At 32.2% G+C, this 22,589-nt stretch overlaps 2 protein-coding genes across 4 annotated transcripts; one reads left to right on the forward strand and one right to left on the reverse strand.

Annotated features, from left to right (window-relative positions):
• Window positions 1-1,190: 1,190 nt before the first annotated feature.
• Window positions 1,191-7,752, reverse strand: LOC139519064 (phosphomevalonate kinase-like). Its single transcript, XM_071310840.1, has 4 exons — window positions 7,467-7,752; window positions 5,661-5,724; window positions 2,548-2,833; window positions 1,191-1,374 (listed from the first exon to the last, which is right to left on the reverse strand). The coding sequence occupies exons 1-4, from the start codon at window positions 7,550-7,552 to the stop codon at window positions 1,226-1,228; spliced, it is 585 nt and encodes a 194-aa protein (XP_071166941.1). The 5' UTR covers window positions 7,553-7,752; the 3' UTR covers window positions 1,191-1,225.
• On the forward strand, window positions 7,738-19,156 carry LOC139519063 (tRNA (guanine(26)-N(2))-dimethyltransferase-like). Of its 3 annotated transcripts, none has more exons than XM_071310837.1 (7): window positions 7,738-7,844; window positions 12,528-13,963; window positions 15,202-15,292; window positions 15,771-16,043; window positions 16,566-16,650; window positions 18,186-18,235; window positions 18,907-19,156. In XM_071310837.1, exons 2-7 carry the CDS (start codon window positions 12,555-12,557, stop codon window positions 19,087-19,089), a joined length of 2,091 nt encoding a protein of 696 aa, XP_071166938.1. In that variant the 5' UTR covers window positions 7,738-7,844; window positions 12,528-12,554; the 3' UTR covers window positions 19,090-19,156. The 3 variants fall into 3 exon arrangements, with proteins under 3 accessions (XP_071166938.1, XP_071166939.1, XP_071166940.1); XM_071310838.1 differs by having other exon boundaries at window positions 16,566-16,647; XM_071310839.1 differs by having other exon boundaries at window positions 16,566-16,628.
• The last annotated feature ends 3,433 nt before the right edge of the window (window positions 19,157-22,589 follow it).

The raw sequence follows: 22,589 nt of genomic DNA on the forward strand, positions 1-22,589 counted from the left end.
TAGTCAATACTATATATTTGTGGTTTGGTCTGTTACACTAAAACTAGGAATAATAGATCAACTGTTATCAGTGTATGGAATGATTTCAGGGTGTACATATCTGTCTAGCAGGGTTCATCTGACCGTGACCTCATTTTTTTATGGTTTATTCAACTTCATTGTCTAATGTTGATTTTACATGGTTAAATATGTTTCTCAAAATACCTGTAGTCAATTATTTTTGGTTTGTGGAATGATTGGCAGGTGTACATGTCTGTCTGGCAGTATTCATCTGATCTTGAACTCATTTGCATATACCTGATTCATTGAAAATGTCAAGTTTGCGATTCTTGTAGTAAAATCTTTATCTGAAAGATTTTGACCATGATTTCAATCATTGGGCCATTCCAGTTAATATCTGCTAAAGGAGGATGGATGGTCCTTTCTGAGGGGTGTAAAATTTATACATCTTAGGGGTGAAATTTTGGGGTTTTCCATCTGACACGTACACATATACGCAAAAATGTCTGAGGGTCTTGCAGCAGAAAATAATTAAAAATAATTACATCTTAGGGGTTAGAAAAAAAACCCTATTTCAGATCTTATGGGTGCTTTGGAATGTAAACAGTTTCGTATCATGCATTAAATCTGGTATTGTATTTAAAATTCTGATGGGTACAATCCTTGCAGTAAAAAATTCTGATAGGTCAATTTTTCCCATGAAAGCCCATCCACCAAATATGAACAGGAACTCTAAATCTGATAGGTCTTAATTTATAGATCTGATAGGTAGTTTTACATGATGTTTTTATCTGATAGGTATGAAAAAAAATCTCCCCATCGATCCCCACCTGTCAGAAATTAACTGGAATGGCCCATTATGAGTGAAGTGTGTGTGGACTCTTGTTTTTGTTGTAATCATATGCATTATTGTTGGAATTTCAATCATACATGTACATATATCTATATGTATTGGGTTACAGGTAGCTTTATAAATTCTCATGATGACTATGTATAAATAGAAGAATATGTGGGAACAAATTTGAAGAAACTAGATCTTCAATATAAGATCACCTAAAATGGACATTAAACATGTATTTGCCAAATGCATTCAATGTCAAGTTAACTGATGTGCCTAACTAAAAACCTAAAGGAAGGAAAACAATAACCACAATAAGTCTTCAAGGTAAAAGAACAGGTCTTTCCTATAATCCTGTGTAATTTGATTTATTTTAATAGAAACTTCTCATGTCACATCACATAGTTTTTCTTGTACAATTGTCACTAAATGGTCAATGTCTTTGTCTAATAGATCCTGATCACCATTGTTGTGGATTAAATAGTCCCAGTGGATTCCTTCATCTAATCCACATTCAGATTCTGCATCATCTACACCTGTTATATAAATAGTACAAAACAATTTGGTAAAAGTCTGTTATAATATTTTTTCCATGAGGAATATTTCATCCTTATATTTGTAAGATTTAAAATACACTTTTTAACCTAAAAAATACTCAAGACAGTTAAATTTTCAAATTTAAAACGTGAGGCTCGCCAAAGGTTTTAAATATTTAAAAATCAGCTGTCGAGAGTGGATACCAAATATCGTATTACACAAGATTTGATGGTAGAGTCTGTTTCTATAACGATTTTCAAACAATATGCAGCAAACGTATACCTTCTTTTCGAATGATCTGCAAAAAGATGTGTTCTTTCTATGTGACGTCATCAGGCATGGTTGCCTTTTTTCATGCCGTCACAATAGGAAATTCAGAGGAAAGCAAGAATAATCGGATTTTAACCAATGAAGATCAATGAGATCAACTGAACCACACGTTGATTATTTTTTTTTTACAATGGGCGCAGAAAGGGATAAATTGACAAAGAATTAGAGAAAGAATAAGCCCCTTTTGATTGAAAAATATATAACTTTTTGCAAAAAACTGTAAAAAAATCCATTTACTAGAATTGTGCCCCTTTACAAAAATCCTGGATCTCTTCCTGCAAAGTACCATCCTGTTAGAATCTACATGAAAATAATGCAATTCCTTATAAAAATTATTTTGGGGTCTTTATGTTATTCTTGCAAGATATGCGTTTACCAGTTAACTCTAACTGCCTTGTTGCAGTTGCCCTTTGTTGTTTTAATTTTTTATACCTGGAATCGAACGCAAATGTTTGCATAGATATATATTACAGGAATTTTTATCATGATTGATAAAATACATATCCTTACTTTGATTAAACAAAACAAAGAGTTTCAGTGTGAGCCAAGGCTCCGTGTTGAAGGGTGTACATTGACCTATTATGGTTTACTTTTATAAATTGTTTTTTGGATGGAGAGTTGTCTTATTGGCACTCAAACCACATCTTCCTATATCTATTTCAAACAAGGTTATCTAGCAAAGGATTATTTTAGTACAATTCAATGATTTCCCTGTTTTTTGTACTCTACAAACAATGTTTGTGAAAAGCAAAAATTAATTAAACAATGTAAATTACTTCTGCCCTTAGTACATATTTATAATCTATGAGCGTAGTATAAAGGTTAATGATAACTACTATTACCTAGTGTGAATGTAAACCCTCTGGATTTTCTAATACTTTCCTTTGCACATACTCTCACTGTTAATGTTCTGTCATTATAGTTTTCTTTGAAATAATCCACATCTGTTTTCCTACGGGCATCAGTAATAATCCAAATTTTCTTCAAATCTGCTTTTGATGTTGCTAAACGACAAAAGAATCCATGGTCTTCTGTACGCTTATCTTCACCCCATTTAATCATATCAATTCTAAACTTCTCTTTGTACTCTGATGAATCCATGAGTTTTTCGAAATTCAAGTTATGATCCTGCAAGAAAAATACAATTCTGATGAGACAACCCCATGTAAATACAAAGCCTACTTCTGACAATCATACACATCCTTTTCCCAAGGCTGTATGTGATCTATTACAATATCTGACAATAATACTCTTATGTTTACTATAGAAAATCAATAGGAGTACACCATCAACTTGGGATAGTCACTTTTAGTGGTTGAAAGATTATGTAGTTAAAAAAATATGAGCTACATGCACATGGGACATTTTATAGCTGACTATATGGTAAGGGTTGAACAGGAAATAAAATTTACTCATTGGTTCCCTTGTCACCATCTTACGGTGTTTATATATCTCAACTTGTACGATTCGCTCGTGTATGTAACAATGTTTTAGATTTTAACGAGAGAAATTTATGTATTACTGAAAAATTATTACACCAGGGTTTTCGATATCACAAACTAGTCAAAACATTTACTAAATTTTATCATCGGTATAAGGACATCATTCGTAAATATAGCTCAACATGCAGACTTCTTATACGTTCAGGTATTTCACATCCAATTTTTTATGGAAATATTCTTTATAAAGCACAAAGGTGTCAGTATTCACCTCAAAAACTAACAAAACCTTTGAATAGACTTATCAAAAAGGGATATAGTTACGATACTGTTGTCAGGTCATTAAAGATTGCATATTTTGGCGTTAATATTGATTCACTTATAGGGTCTTTGCATCGGAACTAAACACATTTATTTAAAAACCAGTTGTTGGCATGACACGGGTTATGTTCTTCTCATATATGTTATGATGGTATGATACTAAACCCCTAACGGGAAGGATTGTGCCTGATGTTCATATGATGAAATCATAATCTTTCAGTCAGTTTAATTGAAGTCTGGAGCTGGCATGTCAATTAACTGCTAGTAGTCTGTTGTTATTTATGTATTATTGTCATTTTGTTTATTTTCTTTGGTTACATCTTCTGACATCAGACTGGGACTTCTCTTGGACTGAATTTTAATGTGCGTATTGTTATGCGTTTACTTTTCTACTTTGGCTAGAGGTATAGGGGGAGGGTTGAGATCTCACAAACATGTTTAACCCCACCGCATTTTTGCGCCTGTCCCAAGTCAGGAGCCTCTGGCCTTTGTTAGTCTTGTATTATTTTAATTTTAGTTTCTTGTGTACAATTTGGAAATTAGTAGGGCGTTCATTATCACTGAACTAGTATATATTTGTTTAGGGGCCAGCTGAAGGACGCCTCCGGGTGCGGGAATTTCTCGCTACATTGAAGACCTGTTGGTGACCTTCTGCTGTTGTTTTTTTTCTATGGTCGGGTTGTTGTCTCTTTGGCACATTCCCCATTTCAATTCTCAATGTTATTGATCGCTGTACAGAGACCTATTTAGCCCTATATTTGTTAATTCCAGTGTCATTTGGTCTCTTGTGAAGAGTTATCTCATTGCCAATCATACCACATCTTCTTATTTTCATAATTAATTCTATAAGGAATAGATGCTTACGTACTATCATTAGTGAGAAAATTGACACCTCTGCACAAAAAAAAAAACTGTTTAGCCTCCTTCACTCTGTTAGCTTTAGGCTATTTAGAGCATTTGACAATTTTTTTTATTGTGCTCCCTGTAAATTTTGCCTATTTTCAACAATTGTTGCAATTTTTAGATGATTTATATCAGGTTAGTATTAAGGGTACCTTCATGACGAATAGTGGTAAAAATTCTTACCAAATGACGTTAACAGTAATTTTTGGTGTATATAAAATGTACTTTCTTTTAGACGATCAAAAAATGGACTGATTTTGACGCATCATGTTAAATTTTTCCCCAAAATGATGCTCACGATAATTACTTGAGTCCTCTGACGAATCACGATAAGGATATTTTAACATCACAGTAAAATTTTAACAAATTTGACGCTAACTGTAGCTGAAAATGACCGTATGACACCTGACTGTAAAGGGCATTACTACCCTTTTATATACGGTTGATACTATAACTCTGAAAGGGGATATATAATAAAGATAACCATTTCCCAGAACTTTTAAGATACTGGAGGAAACAAGGTATTTAAAAAAATAGTAACCTTGATCAGATGTCTTCTCACATCTAATTCTTTGATTATTCCTCTCACGATCAATGATTGTAAAATTTAACTACAGTAGCAAAAGACAATTGGTTTTGACCTTTAATAAAATATACAAATTATTACCTATTTATACATGTTTTAATACTTTTTATCTAAATGAAAAAAATCTATGTGTTTTATCTTATTATTACAACTTGTTTAAAAATTATTGAACATTTTTGAATGGTTCTATCGGTATGCATTTATTTAAACTTTGCCATTAAAGGGGAGAAAACTCAGATAACCTTACTTTTATAAAAGAATGTTGAGAAGTTACTCATTTTATTTTTTAGCAAGAAAACCATGAAAACCAGTCCCATGACTCCAATATATTTTTATAAATTTTGAAAGCACATTTATGTGAATTACCGTCTCATTTATTATCTTAAAGTTTTATTTTTCGGTTTGGCTTTTTTTTTTAACCAATGTATTATGTTATACAAAATATAACAATTTTATATGTTTCTTGAAAAAGACTTGACCAATTCTTTTAATTACAATTTAAAAAAAGCATGATGTAAACTATATACGGCAAACAATAAAAGAATTCTATCAATTTTAATTTTGACCTCTGATCTACCTTAAATAATACTCATTCCCAAAGTTCCCACAGTGGCTTTAAAAAAATTGATTCTTATATGGCTAGCTAAACTCAATATTGAGTACTGCAGGGCATAAAAATGCAGATTAATGTCAAATTCGAACATACCTCAGCATATTGTTTCTTCAATGGACCAGACAACTGGATACTGCTACACAAATGTTTTCCTATTCTGAAATTAAAAAAAAGATTCATGATTTTAGTAATAAATTGCTTTGCTAAGCCCAGCCTGATACGACCGCACAGGTCGAACCCTGAACAGTTGGGACAAATTTGGACACAATATTCAAGCTTGATACTGTCTGAATTTGGATTGTGATCAATTCTTAGACATAATATAGGTTTCTTACACACAAAAAGTGTGGTCAAAGGTCTTACAAATGTATTGAACAATACTGTGCAATTGAAGGTTTCTTCTTTCTTCTTGAATCTTTTCAAAAATTTGAAATTTGAAAAATTTTGAAAAAAAATATGAACCCATCCCCAAAAATTAAATTGTGTACTAGTTCAGTAAAAACACTTTTTTAATCCCTCCTTGGAGCAATTAACCACAAACTCAACCCAAGTATGGAAACTTAATTTGTAGTAAAATTTTCAAGAGATCCATTTACTTAAACACAAGTTATTGTCTGTAAACTAGAAACATGATTGTTTTTGGCCCCTTATTCCTGCATGTTTGAGGCGCTTTTGTTACTTTATCCGGTAACTTGTTCCATAATTTGGCAATTCTAACTGAAAAGCTGTTTTTCCTCAGACTTGTTTTGAAGAATGCTAGTCAATTCGTTCCAAGTCCGATTCGTTCCAAGCCAGTTCGTTCCAGATTTGGACAATTCGTACCAAGTCAATTGTCAATTGGTTCCAACTGATTTATTTCATTATTAATCAGACTTAACAATGTGTTCCACCTGATTAAGATCATTATTAAATCAGACTTAACAATTTGTTCCAACTTTTTTATAATGTATATGTCCGTATATCACTGTATTTGTGTAAATCAACCTACAGTGCACGGCAAAAATCGGCAATTCCTTGTCCATTTTTTCTGTATATTTCATATAAAAGATCATTATTCAATAACATATGTTCATCCTAACAGTTCATAGATAATTGTTCAATAGTCTTTCAGTATTTCACATATTTCATTTTGCTGGTCAACGGATGGCACAATGATAAGTGCAACAGATGTCATCAGTTGGGTAACTGTAATTTGCTGTCTTCTATAGCTGTCCCAAAGCTCCATCATCTTGGACTGTGATCTGTTTGTGGCTGCTTACTTTTTTTTCGGTTTCGTATGTAAGGACACTGAGTAAATTTTTATATTGTAAAACATACACAACCAGTGCTAATGAGTAGTAACGATGCACGTAAGAAAAAACATAGCAAATGTGGTATGTCAGCCTTCAATTATTATTGAAAAGCGTTTATATTTTTTTAGATACGTATTTATATTCATTTTTTATAAGTACAGCATTAAAAATTTAAATAATGAGGCTATTTAAATGGTTAATATTGTTTAATACTGTTCTTAAATAAGTTGGAACGAACTGACCAGTTTTTGGAAAAGTTGGAACGAACTGACCAAGCAACTTGGGACGAATTTGTTGGTACGAATCAGAGTTGGAACGAATCATCCAGATACCGTTTTGAATCGTTGGTGAATGATTTTATTACTTTGATAATTAACATGAAGGTTTTTAACTTTTCATATGTTTACATGTCTGGACCTTGATAGATTACAATACATTAAGCATTTTCATTATTGTTGAAGGTTTCAATGTGACCTGTGGTTGTTTACACTGAAAACTGGGAAAAAGGGGGGCGCACACCAGGTGATCAGGTCATGCAGGAGTATATCATTTATTTATTCTCTAGCAGTCCTTATCTTTATCTTTTTATAATTCTAAAGTATGTTACCTATTACACATTAATGCTGCCACATAGTCTTTTCCAGATTTCCTTTTACCACTAATAACAAAAACTTTTTCCGGAATTTTATCCATACTAAAATTCGTACAAATCTGAAAACCTCCACTCACATTCCAGCATTCTAAATTTTACAAGTTCTGTCTCAAAAGGAAAACAGACACATTTTACTTATAATCCGTAAAATATTTCATGGTATAAATGTATAAGACTTCAAAACAAGACACATAACACAATCTTTCGCTCGACTAATATCGAGCAGGGGTGTTCCGCATTTGGTTTTAGGTTTATATGTTTCCACATGCTTCCGGATATTGCAGAACATTTCTAATTTTTCTTCACTTCTAAAGTTTACTTTTGAAACGAATGGTAAGTGACTGCATTATACAATCAATAGTTGTTTTATTACAGTGTGACAAAGACAGGTCGGAACATAAATCATGACAATATTGTCAATGCGAATAAAAGAATATGTTATGGTGACAGCAACCCCATATTGCACAGCACAGGCACTTGTTTCTATCCATACGAAGGTCGACTATCCATTCTATTTATATGGATAGTCTACCTTCGTATGGATAGAAACAAGTGCCTGTGTTGCACAGTCAGACACATAATAGTAAGTCATTACATGTTGAGGGCAACATATATGCGTAGGACTCATAGTTGTGATGGGACGCTGAAGTCTGATGTTCATGCTGAAGTTCAAAGGTCTGTGCTGAAGTGCCACTGCCACTGTGTTAAGGTTCATCATAAGGAATTGAAAAATATGACCATGTTTACACCTCCAAAATTACTATGAGTACAGACAAACTGGTACATCCAGGAAAGTTTTAAGGCATGGCAGGAACTAGATATATAAAAGTTATATGAAGTCTACGTTTCAGAAAATTAAAAACTTACCTGGATTTTGATGTTCATTTTTTTCCAGTCTTCAGAAGATAGCAAAATAAACAAACACCCGAGTTTCATTTGATACGGTCCACTCAGTTACACAGTTTAAACCTGTTAAATCACCTATTGTTTACAGGTGTCTATTGTCCATCTATTGTCCATTTAAATCAATACTACTCACAACATTGATTATATAAGGGGAGCTTCTCAATCATTTTCACTACTTAGTTAATTTTTGCACCTTCTGCAGGAACGAGAAAAAATGGATAACAAAATCTAGAAAAGTTTATAATTTCTGAAACATAAAATGCATTTAAAATTTATATATCTAGTTCCTGCCATCCCTTAAAACTGTTGCAGGTGTATAGGTTAGTCTGTACTCAGAGTAAAATTTGGGGTGTAAATACTGCCATTTTAGCCAAAAGGTTATGATGAACCTTAAGGTTCATGTGGACCTAGTCCAAATAATTATGACGTCTGGCAAGGCTATTTTATTTTTTTTCTGGGACGCCTTCCTACGACGTCATAACGCCGAAGCCATTTTTTACGTCTCGAGTTTGAGAGCAAATTTTGGGGGGAAGTTTGACACCTAATTTTAACAAGAAATTTGTATTGCCGGTTAGAAATTTTTACGTAGTTACAAAGTCCTACCTTTTTTGTGCTTATTGATGTAAAATATTTCCAGAAGGCGTCCCAGAAAAAAATTAAAAATAGCCTTGCCAGACGTCATAATTATTTGGACTAATGTGGACCCTATGGCTAAAATGGCCGTATTTTCACCTCAAAAGTTACTCTGAGTACAGACAAACCTGCGCATCTGTAAAACAATTAAGGCATAGCATGCCCTAGATAAATGAATTTTAAGTATGTTTTATGTTTTAGAAAAATAAAAACTTACCAGGATTCTGCCATGCACTTTTTTTCATTCCTCCAGAAGGTGCCAAAATAAACTAAGTTGGGAAACAGGTTTGAGAACTTCCCCACAGGTAAAAATTAAAGTGAGCATTTTTTATTGACATGGACATTAGTTATGAATTTTCTAAATCATACAATGCATTTGAATTCTATTTATCTAGGGCATGCTATGCCTTAAAACTTTTCCAGATGCACAGGTTTGCCTGTACTCAGAGAAAATTTTGAGGTGAAAATACGGCCATTTTAACCATAGGGTCCACATGAACCTTAACTGATTTGTGAAGCCTGGACATATTTACACTTGTACAGTTGGATGCAAATTTATCAGCCATTATGTTAAATTACACAGGTTCCCAGTGACCTAGACCCTTCCTTTTTTGGGGAAAATTTTGTTGATTATATTGGGAATCACTGAAGCGGGCCTCCTTATTAGGTCAGTCAACCCCCACCCCCCTTAAGGTTCATCATAAGGAATTTAAAAATATAGCCCTGTTTACCCCTCAAAATTTACCATGAGTACAGAGAAAGTGGTACATCTAGGAAAGTTTTAAGGCATGGCAGGAACTAGATGTATAAAAGCTATATGAAGTACACGTTTCAGAAATTTAAAAACTTACCTGGATTTTGATGTCTAGTTTTTTCCAGTCTGCAGAAGATAGCAAAATAAACAAACACCCGAGTTTCATTTGATACGGTCCACTCATTTACACTGTTTAAATCACATATTATCTGCAGATGTCAATTGTCCATCTATTGTCCATTTAAATCAATACTACTCACAACATGTATTTATGAGGGGAGATTCTCAAACCTCTTTCCTGACTTAGTTTATTTTGGCACCTTCTGCAGGAACGAAAAAAACTGGAAAGCAAAATCTAGTAAAGTTTATTATTTTCTAAAACATAAAATGCAGTTACAATTTATATATCTAGTTCCTGCCATCCCTTAAAACTTTTGCAGGTGAATAGGTTTGTCTGTACTCAGAGTAAAATTTGTGGTGTAAATACGGCCATATTAGCCAAAAGGTTATGATGAACCTTAAATCAAAAGTTCTGCATCTGCTACTGAGTTAAGTCTACCTCTTTTCATCTTTATGTATTAAGAATGTATACATAGAATTGTCTATAGAATTTTGAATGAATGGATTTTGAACAACCATTTTACATGTTTTATATAAGAACCCTATTAATTTTAACTTGTTGGTTTGTAATGAAATTGATAAAAAAAATACATGACAATCTTGAAGTTCGGCTGACTAACAGGCAAGCGACATAGCTGTACTTCATGCATTCATGTAACCCTTCTAATTTTTCTAAACAATTATTCTAGTGATGCATAGTTTTGACATAAAATAAAAATGGCTAAATAGGTAAGTTTGATTAAATTTGTTCTTTTGTCTTTTAAAGTGAGATTGAATATGTTTTAAAATGAGTCTTTCCTCCTACGTTATCAAAACTAGCAGATGCTATTTACAGTAACCTGCAACATTTGATGCACCATATAATATACTAAATTTAATACACGTGTATTAAGCTCAGGAAAGATTTCTAAATATCAATTAAAACATTTTTTATACGTCGTATATTGGTATCACATGGTCGTCAGCGTCGTCCAAAGACAGATAGTTTCCAGATAATAACTTAAGTATAACTATAAATAAATAGAAATCAATAAAATTTTAACACAAGGTTTATGACCTTAAAAGGAAGGTTGGGATAGATTTTGGGGGTTTTGGTCCCAACAGTTTAGGAATTAGGGTCCAAAAAGGGAAACAAATAAGCATTTTTCTTGGTTTTCGCACAATATCTTTAGTATACATGTAAGTAAATAGAAATTTATGAAATTTAAACACATGGTTAATGACCACAAGAGGAAGGTTGGGATTAATTCTGGGAGTTTTGGTCCCAACAGTTTAGGAATTAGTTATACATTGTATATTGTTTGCCTTAAATTACTGGAGAAAAAAGGCTTTTTCCCCTGGAGAAGAATCCCAATTTGAAAAAAATGGCTTAAAATTAGTCCCCTAAAGATAACTTTTTCCCCTAAAAGTGCAGTATTAGTAGTAATTGTGCATGAATACAAACTGAAATACACTCATTGCTCATGCCTAAAATGACTATTTGCAGATTTGAGGGTCTATTTATGTATTATCACTGACAAGAAGGGGTCTTATTTCAAATGAGGGTTTACCTCTTGATAAGGGATCTGCAGATTGAAGTTCCAGTCAAATTTGTGGCTTATTATAAATCTCCCAATTTGATAAAATTGATGCATATCTTCCCAATAAAAAAGGGTAGAGATAGTTTTGAAAAAAACCAACAATATCACTGGGAATAAGGGGCCAAAAGGGTCCAAAATTAAACTTTGTTTGATTTCATTAAAAAATAAATTATTGGGGTTATTTGATATGCCGAATCTAACCGTGTATTTGAATTCTTAATTTTTGGTCCCGTTTTCAATTTGGCCTACTTTAAGGTCTGAAGGGTCCAAAATTAAACTTAGTTTGATTTTTAACAAAAATTGAACTCTTGGGATTCTTTGATATGCTGAGTCTAAACATGTACTTAGATTTTTGATTATGGGCCCAGTTTTCAAGTTAGTCCAAATGGGGGTCCAAAATTAAACGTTGTTAGATTTTAACAAAAATTGAATAGATGGGGTTCTGTGATATGCTGAATCTAACCATGTATTTTTGATTTTTGATATTTGGACCCCTTTATCAAACTGGTCCACATTGAGTTCTTAAAGGTCCAAAATTGAACTTTATTTGATTTCATAAAAAAATGAATTCTTGGGGTTCTTTGATATGCTGAATCTAACCATGTATTTAGATTTGGGACATTGGACCATAATACATGTAGGTAAATGTCCAATTCAAATTTTATTAGTTCTTAGACCACATTCATTCTGTGTCAGAAACCTATTCTGTGTCAACTATTTATTCGCAATCCAATTTCAGAGCTGTATCAAGCTTGAATGTTGTGTCCATACTTGCCCAACTGTTCAGGGTTTGACCTCTGCGGTTGTATAAAGCTGCGCCCTGCAGAGCATCTGGTTTTATTTTGAAACTATGAAAATAAAACAAAAATAATGGGAATTTAGCAAATCAGAAAGAAAACCACAGGAGGCAGATGTTACACATGCATTGTTACCATGATTACATTGTACTTTAAGTTTTAATATTTTGTTTCCCCAACATTATAAAATCATTATTTTTATCATCATATTTTCATTTTCTTTCAGATCTTTTCCTAATGGAATATATAAGAAATGATCAAAACATTTGGATTATGTAGACCATTATATACCTCTCAGTATCAAAAAGATCTATTAAGGTTTATGTGTACAACAGTAAAACCAGGCAGTACAGAGAAAATGGAATGTAAAACTGTCAAAGAAGAAAAGTCAGAGGTTCTGATAGAATGTAATACTGTCAAAGAAGGGAAAGCAGAGGTTCTGTATCCTAAGAATGTTTTCTATAACCCAGTACAGGAATTCAACAGAGATCTATCAGTTGCTGTTATATCTCAGTTTGCTAGAGACAGGTTAACAAATCCAGCAGAGGGTAAAAAATCTAAACAATCCAAGGTCAAAGAGGAAACTGACTGTATGGAAATTGATGGAAAAGATGAAAACAAAGAAACTATTGCTATTGTTAAGGATGAAAAGATGGAAACTACTGACAAGGTTCAGGATGAAAATGAAGTTGAGTTAGAACCTGGAAAGAAGTATGACAATGGAATTAAAATTTTAGAAGGATTATCAGCTTCAGGACTTCGGTCAGTGAGATTTGGATTGGAAATTCCTGGTGTCAATTCCATTATAGCTAATGACTTTGATGAAAATGCTGTTTCTTTTATCAATAAAAATATTGAAAAGAACAATCTTCAGGAACTGCTCAGCTCAAGCTGTGATGACGCAGCTATGGTAATGTACAGAAATAGGAATCCCAGGGACCATTTTGATGTAATCGACCTTGACCCCTATGGAAGTCCTTCAAAGTTTTTGGATGCCACTGTTCAAGCTGTTAAAGATGGGGGTTTACTGTGTATAACATGTACAGATGCTGCTGTTTTATGTGGGAATGCAGGTGAAACTTGCTACTCTAAATATGGAGCAATGTCCTTGAGAACTACATCATGTCATGAAATGGGTTTGCGTATAATTCTACAGTGTATAGAATCACATGCTAATAGATACTCAAGATACATTGTACCTTTAATTTCACTCAGCATTGACTTTTACTTCAGAGTTTTTGTTAGGGTGCACACAGGTCAAGGTAAAGTGAAAAGGTCAGCTAGTAAAATGGCTATGGTTTATAGCTGTAATGAGTGTAAGTCATTCTCTCTACAAAGAATTGGTGCGTTGATACCCACCAAGGGAAGTAACTTCAAGTACAGTCCAGCTACAGGCCCTCCGGTTACAGATAAATGTGAGCATTGTGGAAGTAAGCATCACATTGGTGGACCTATATGGGCAGACCCTATTTGTGACATTGATTTTATTGACAGGGTTATAAACAGAGTCAATGATAATAAAGATTCCCTTAAAACATCAGAGAGAATTGTGGGAATGTTAACTCTACAGAAAGAAGAGTTACAAGAAGTTCCACTTTACTTCAAGCTAGATTCACTGTTTGGGTTTGTGCATTCTGAAACCATGCCACTTATACAGTTTAGGTAAGTGTGTATTAATAGTATGTGTATCACAAAGAAAACAAATTATACAGAAAATAATTGTCAAAAGTTTCTATATTGTTTAATACTTATGGCAATGTATGACTTGTGATTATAATACACAATGTTTTTATTTCACTTTCATGTTGATATTCTTTACACAAAAAATGAAGATTTGAATTCTAAATATCAAACTTTAATGCTTAATTTAGAAAATAAATTACTGTGAAAGTACTTTAATTCGTGGGTATCAATTTTCGTGGTTTGAGCAATATTTACATGTTCGTGGGTTTTTAAATTCGTGGATTTTAGTTTCTGAAGAAAAAAAAATGGAAAAATTAAAGCCTTTAGAAAAGAAGGTTACAAATAGTCTAGATTGAAGGAAATTGCAAAGTAAACATTGACCCGTGTGGATCGTAGTGATAACACTAATTAACCGATGATAAAGTGATCAACATATTAAAAACCATCAAAGGAGTTAATTAGGCCATAAATATGTCACCTAAAGAAAACAGTAAAATACACAAATGCTATAAACGTATCTTGAATTGTCAAATAATTCTTAATCAAAATCAAGCCCAGCATGAGACTATTATTTCCCATATGTACGAGAACGATTATGAAATAAAATGAACACTTTATCATTCTTGCAAAGCAATACTGGAAATCTGACTTTCATGGATCAAAAATATTTTTTTATGAGAATTAAAAGATCAAAAGTTGTACAGTTTAGGTTATTAAAGATTAAATGGGTAATCCTGCATGCGGTTGTAGTTCCGTGCCTGCTATTAAAGTATTCTCTGATTTGGCGTTATTCAATATATTCTTTAGATCATATCAGTAGTCAAACCTACCGATGGTGATTTTTCCATGTCTTGATTTGGACATTGGTTGTTTTATTTCGTTGGACACTTAAATTCGTGGATAAAGTCATCCACGAAATCCACGAAAATTGGTACCCCACGAATAAAAGTACTTTCACAGTAGATTAGAAATACCATTACCAGTCATGCTATTCTTGACCTTTTTGACCATTTAGAATATAACCTGAGTTCATTTTGAAATGTATAGGTATGAGATCCAGTTATGGGGTTATGTATATAATTGAAATTGATTATTTTTAACATACCAGTATTGAAATCATTTGATATCAAGTTTTCAATTAAGATTAATGTTCATGATTTTATGGGTTGTCTTTTCATCTGTCATGTCTGTAATGCTTTGTAACTTTTGCAATTCAGATCGGCCTTATTAAATGCAGGATACAGAGTTTCATTGTCACATGCAATGAAGAATTCCATCAAGACAGATGCTCCTCACAATGTGTTATGGGTAGGTCCTAGAGTGTATGAAATTAGATATTCTAAATAATAAAATATTTATCTATATCAACATGACTTAATGTACATGACGATGATCAATTTCATAAATTTCATAAATGTTTGATTACACACATAAATGTATGATATTATAGAGGGATCATAAAGTGTTTATCAATACTGAATTATGGTGGAAAACTTCACATGTAAAAGCAAAACTTGTGTAAGGCATTTCAAACACAAATGTACAACACCAGAAGCATTGTCAAAACTTTAAATATAAATGGGTACAAGTACTAGCATATACACCCAGCAAAAAACAAATGAAAATAGAATATTTTGAATTATTTGATTGTAGAATTTGAGATGATTTAGATACCATTTTTATCATTGTTTATGGGAACATTTAAGTTAAGTTTTATATTACTTAGCTTTATGCTGATAATTGATAATCATACTAAGGTAACCATGTTTTGCATTTTATTCAACAGGACATTATCAGAACTTGGGTTAAAGATCATCCTGTTAAACCAGTAAGATATGAAGATACTGCAATAAAAACCTTACTTGAAAAAGAATGTACTACTAAGGTATCATTTGAGGAACATCCCGAGGCTAATCCAAAATCAAGGAAAGATGGACTGCTTAGATATCAGGCCAATCCTGAACCACACTGGGGACCCAAGCCCAAAGCTACACGTGCCATGTCAAACGAGTTACAGGAGGAAAGAAAAAGGAATTTACAAGGCAAAAAGAGTAAACAGGTCATTTCTTTTTCATCAAATATATAAGTTTTTAATAAGCTAAAAGAGAGGTGAAAGATATCAAAGTGATAATCAAACTTATAAAGCTGAAAAACGACACTAACCACACTATCGCAAAAAAAAAACTAAAAAAAAAAAACCCACTATAAAGACAAACAACAGTATACAACACATTAGTTAGAAAATTAAAAACTGAGCACCAGGAAACCCGCCCAAAACTGTGGGTGATTGCAGTTGCTTTAGAAGGATAAGCAGATCCAGCTCCAAATGTTGCCCCTATCATGTTGCTAAATTGTAAAACTGGTGTTTATAAAGTTGTATGGGAGTTATAGACTGGCATGATGATACAGTTATTAATCATCAGTTTTAATTTCATAAAATGTAGACGTATTTCTTTACAAATTTCATTTTGTGTTATAGACATCTGAATTGATGATCATGTTACTGTACGAGTAATGAATGTATTTGATCATTTTAAAGAAAATATTCTTTGCATTGAAATGAATGTTGAATTTTTAACAGAAGGATCAGATGAAGGAAGAGGAAGAAAATGATACAAAGGAGTCAGATAGCAATAATGAAGAGGTGAAGAAAAGAAAATTAGGTGGTTATTTAAAGCAAAAGACTGTTGAATTGGATAGTTACAAAATTTGGCATTATATTAGTTTAAGAAATTGATTAAATATTTTTCTTTGAATGTAAATCAAATGTCAAAATTGCTTTTGCACTACATTTTTCCTTCAAAGTTTACTGAACCATATACCCAAAGCTCACTTCTGCATGTGTACAATACATGCTACAATTTTAATAAACTTAAATGATGTGTTTATATTAGAATGTCTTTGACAAGTTCTAAAATCAGTGTCAATCAATAATTTTAAAAGTTATGCCCTTTGAATTATTTAAATTATATGGAAATTGCCTTTATACAGATTTTTTATGAAATCTATTTCATCAATGTATTCGAAGAGTTCAAACATCAGTACAAATCAATTGTTTATTAAAGAATTATGGGCTTTGAAAATATTGATTATATAGAAAATTGCATCATTAGCATTTTCATGTGTTCAGTTCCTTTCAGAAATTTATGAAACTATATCATAGGTTCATTTCAGCAATGCCTTTAAAACTTTCATAAATAAGTTCTGAACAAATATATTTTGAAATTTTAGCCCCATGGAAATAATAAATGTAATGGAAATCACATTGCATTTGCTCTAAAGCCTTCATTTCTCAAATTGATAAAAAGTTTTAAAGAACAAAAACAAGTGCCTTTTTTAAAAGTTATTTTCCTTGTACCTTGGATTGATAAAATATTTGCAACACGGCATACATTGAAATCTTTTATTAGTAACCTACTGAAGAAGTTGAAGGGGACTTCAGGTTTGCACTTGTCTGTCTGTCTGTTCTTGTTTTATTCGTGCTTGAAGATATTGATTTGATATTTGGTATATTTTTTATAATGACAAGTTAAAGATCAAATTCAAATGTTTTTCTTTTCTGATGATTTTGTGCAGACTTATGGTCCTTGGACGTAGAAAATTCACTCAAATAATCAGTTCTCCACATTTTTTTTATCATGCTTAAAGATATCGATTTGATAATTGGTTTATAGTTTTTACATGACAAGTTACAGATGAAGTTCATATTTTGTTTCAGTCTAATGATTTTATGCATAGTAATGGTCCTTTGACTTAGAAAATTAACTGAAATGATCAGTTTTCCACACTTTTTTTCGTCATGCATGAAGATATTGACTTGATATTTGTTAAACAGTTTACACCATGAAAGGTTAAAGAGCAACTTAACATTTTTTCTTGAAAGATTAATTTTTTAACTGGCAGGGGACTATGTATTACCATGCAATACTCTTAGAATGCTTGATGCATTGATTTTCTAGAGTAAGTTATTAGACTATCATCTTAATTTTACTTGTCAAATCAAATTCATTGTTAGGTATTTATACTTAACAATTCTTTTATAATGTTTGCTTAAAAGTAAAGAGTTTTTTTTACCTTGAAAAGGAAAAAAACTTGGAAGACATGCATTTTCATATAAAAAACTTTTCATTTTGTTATTTTCATGTCCCTCATGAAGTTATAAAATTTTTATAACACGTTATATTTCTTTATTATTTTACAGAAAGTGAGTTAACAGATCAAGAGCAGGAAAATAGTGCTTGTCAGAATGAGGTAGGTAACAATTAAAATAGATGCAGAAACAATGAATTTACATCTAAGCAGAAGTCAATCATAAGATTTGTGCAAACTTGAAATTTTATAACACACTAGCTGTGTAGACACACCTTATTATTCGTTTAATACCAATTTTTGTGGGGTCATGGGTACAGGTGAACCACGAATTCAAATGTTCAATGAATAACCAATTTTTATTAGTCTTTGTATTAAGTGATTGGCAAAACTACAAAATCAAATATCCACAAAAACGCAAGTTTTCCTCAATCAACAAAAAATGATAATAAATTAATCCACAGTATGCCCATGTTTACCATTTACTGCAGTACCAAGACAGATAACTGGCATACATTTTACTATAGTTTTTATAAGTGATTGGAGTTATCTTTAACTTCAACAGCATATTTTATAATACATTCTATTGAATTTATCTCTTGCCATTTAAGGGGCCAGATGAACATGGTGATATAATTATATATTAGTTACAGCATCCTTTCAATTATCAACCACTTTTCATGACTCCATTGCTTTTTGTGTATTTAGTAACATATTATCTGAAATGTAATGGAGATTATTACATCATAGCAAAACATGAATATTGAGCATGACATTTTTTTGTATAGTATTGTGTATTAATTTATGATATAAACAGATTAAAATATTTACAGGAAAAAGCAAGCCCTAAACATAAAAAGCAGGCCTCTTGGATAACAGCAAAAAATCCTGAAGAAAGGAGGAAAGATCCATGCAGACACTTTATAAAAAGGGGAATGTGTAATTATGGAGATAAATGTCAATTTCTGCATTGTGTACCATCTCATCAAACACCAGAGGGATATCCAAGATATTAGAACTCAAAGTGTCATGTTCATTGTTACGGTTTTTATGTCTGCAATGAAATAAAAGTTAATTTAAGTATATCAGTTTTGGCTATTTTTCTGGTTAGGATGTTGACCTTCAAATTGGTCTATAGTTCTAAAATAACAAAAAAAAGTAAAATCACAAAAACATTGAACTCAGAGGAAAGTTCACAATCACATGGCAAAATCAAAGACAAAACACATCAAAAACGAGAGGACAAGAACTGTCATATACCTGACTTGGTACAGGCATTTTCAAATGTAGAAAATGGTGGATTAAACGTGGTTTTATAGGGCTAAACCTCTCACTTTGTTGACAGTCTCATCAAATTCTGTTATACTTACAATGATACGTGAACTAAACAGACATAATAAATGAAATAGTCAAAATATGGGTACAGCAGTCATCATCGTGTAACAATTTTAAAAGGAACAATTTAACAGAACACAAAAACATCTATCTACAAACACATTCATCGATTCCTGTGTCTGACGTCAGAAAATTTTATACGTCACATATTTTTGTCGTTCAATGTTTATAAAAACAATTTTATTAAAATTTCAAATGGGCAATGTTAGCATACAGGGTTAAAAAATTAAAAGTATGTAAGAATTAATATCAGAAATAGACCGAGAATTAAAATAGTCCAAAAGTTCTATGAAATTAATAAGAATCCACAAATAGACTTTCATTCCACTACGCGATTGAATAATTTTGATTTTGTTACTAAAGATTTTTAATTTTATTTTGGGTTCTAATACATTTGATCTTATAACAGTTCTTGGACTTTAATTATAAAGATAACAACTTTTTCATCATGATAGGAGATATATTTTGTGTAATGTGACAAAAAAGCTGCAAATTGTTTGTGTTTCGCTCTCCTCAGCTTTTTTTTTTTTAAAAGAATTGTTGTTTATCTCTAACCAGAAGAAGAATTATTGAACCTTAAACATAGGATAAATTGAGACAACCACTCTTATGAGCATAGACACATAATAGCACTAATCCAGAATAAAACATGAAACCCTGAAACAAGAGACCATTGTACGATTGGCATGACCACAACAACTATTTAGTCTTAATAATGTTGGTGAATTACTAATTCTTCAAGATCAATATGGCTAAATAGACCTTGAAGTGAGGAACACAAATTTATAAATACTAGCAGATTGAAAATATTAATCTGCTGTACAATTTTGAATGATGAGGTTTTCATAATTGGACTGGAAAGGGTTGTTTTTGTCTCTCCTTAAGGGAGTAAAAAAGTGAGACGTAGATATGCTGTTTTGGCAGTAGCATCTTCATTAGTTTGTGATTGGGTCTAGTTAATGGTGAACCACAAGTGGTAGGTCAATGCTATTTGGTGTGCATTTGTATAAGCTTTGGCTAATCTCATTTCCATGGAGATTATTTGGACCTTCTCCCTCAGTCATGGTCTATTGACTTTGAAACTTTTGCTTAGTTTACTTGTATTAGTTTGTGATTAGGTTAGTTTATTGAGAACCACTAGTGGTAGGTCAGTGATACATGTGTATTTAGTATGCAGTTGTAAAAGCATTGGCATATCTCATTTCCATGGAGATTATTTGGCTCTACCCCCTGAGTCATGGCCTATTGACAAATTTGCATAGTTTTCATGTATTAGATTGTGATTAGGCCAGTTCAATGGAAACCATTAGTGGTAGGCCAATGTTAATTGGTATTCCGTTGTATTTACATTAGCACATCACATTTCCATGGAGAATATTTGGCCCTGCCCCCTCAGTCATGGTGTATTTACTTGGAAACTTTTGCTTAGTTTACATGTATTAGTTTGTGATTAGATCGGTTAAAGATGAACTGATGATGCAATGTCAGTGATATTTTGTATGCAAGTATATAAGCATTAGCAAGTATTGTTTACATGGAGATTATAATAGCCCAACCCCCTCATCATGGTTCATTGATTTTGAAACTTTTTCATAGTTTACAAGTTTTTAAAATATTTGTTTAAAGGGAATGACTTATTATAAGTCATCGATATTTGTTATGCAGTTGTATTAGCATTGGCACATCTCATTTCCATGGAGATTGTTGAGCCATATACCGTCAGTCTAGGTTTATCAACTTTGAATATTTGTATAACTTTACATGTTATAGTATTGCTATTTTAATTGCAACATTTGCATTAAAGGCAAAAGATATCTCTGTGATATCAGTTTATTATAGAATAGGGGTTTGAAATATTTTGTAAAATTGACCTCACTTGCTACCCTAAAGTCAATCTGGAAAAGCAAACCAAACCTGCATGTTTCTGAACTGATATGAGCCATCATATACATGAATATCCTATTTCCGATGGAGAGCTAGATCTGGAAGAAAATGTTTCAGTTCAGTACTGCCGTCTTCTAGTAATGAATTGCACATATTGACCAAGGATTTATATGTTTTATTGCCTTTATTTCATGGTTCAGCAACTGGTTAAAAAACTGCAGTTTTTTGTCATGTAAATTTTAAATGTTATTTGTAGGATCAGTGATCAATGATAATTTTTTGGGGGGATTATGGTCTGTTTATAAGATACTTTAAGCAATAAAAGGTGAACTATATTTGGTTTATTGAATGATTGTAAGGTGTTCATGTCTATCAGGTATCATGTGACCTTGACTTAGTTTATATGGTTCATTGGTCAAAGTTCATGTTGGTCTGTTTCTCAGATACTGTAAGCAGTAGGTCAACTATATTTGGTGAATAGAATGATTGTAAGGTATACATGTCTGTCTATAAGTTTCATCTGACTTTGACCTCATTAACATGCATAGGTCAATTTTGTTTCTGTTTCTTAGATTATAAATATTATAAGCAATAGTTTGAATATGTTTTGTGTATGGAATTATTGTAAGGTGTACATGTCTGTCTGGTAATGTTCATCGGACCTTATTTCTTCATTTACATGATTCATTGGCCTTCATTGTTGGGTATGTTTCTTAGATTCTATAAGCAATAAATGGCATATAGTTTTATGTATGGAACAATTGTAAAGTGTACATGAAGGCCTGGCAAAATGACCTTATCCACATTTGCATGGATCATTGACAATGGTAAGTTAAAATGTGCTCATAGAAAGAGTATTCTAAGAAATTTTAATAGAAACATTTTCCTTTTCTTCTTGTTAGGAAAACAACAGTCAATAAAATAAACATTTTCAACAAGCGACAAAACACCTGAATTCATGAATGGAAGCAAGGAATGGGCTAAATATGAGCCTTTATCAGACGAGGCATTCTCGTCATTACATTGCCCTGGTTAATTATTAGACTATTTAATGGAAAATGTAGGGAATTATATCCTTTCATACATATCCTCAATTTGTTTTGATGCAAATTTTCTGATTATGTCATGACAGCACTCATTTTTGTAGGACTTCTCACAGGGACTCGGTTAGCAGATTAAAATTTTGTAAATCAATGTTTTTTAATTTATTTTTTATTATTTCCTGTCTATTTGCATT

This window comes from Mytilus edulis, chromosome 4 (assembly GCF_963676685.1).
Source record: "Mytilus edulis chromosome 4, xbMytEdul2.2, whole genome shotgun sequence".
Lineage (NCBI taxonomy): Eukaryota > Metazoa > Mollusca > Bivalvia > Mytilida > Mytilidae > Mytilus > Mytilus edulis.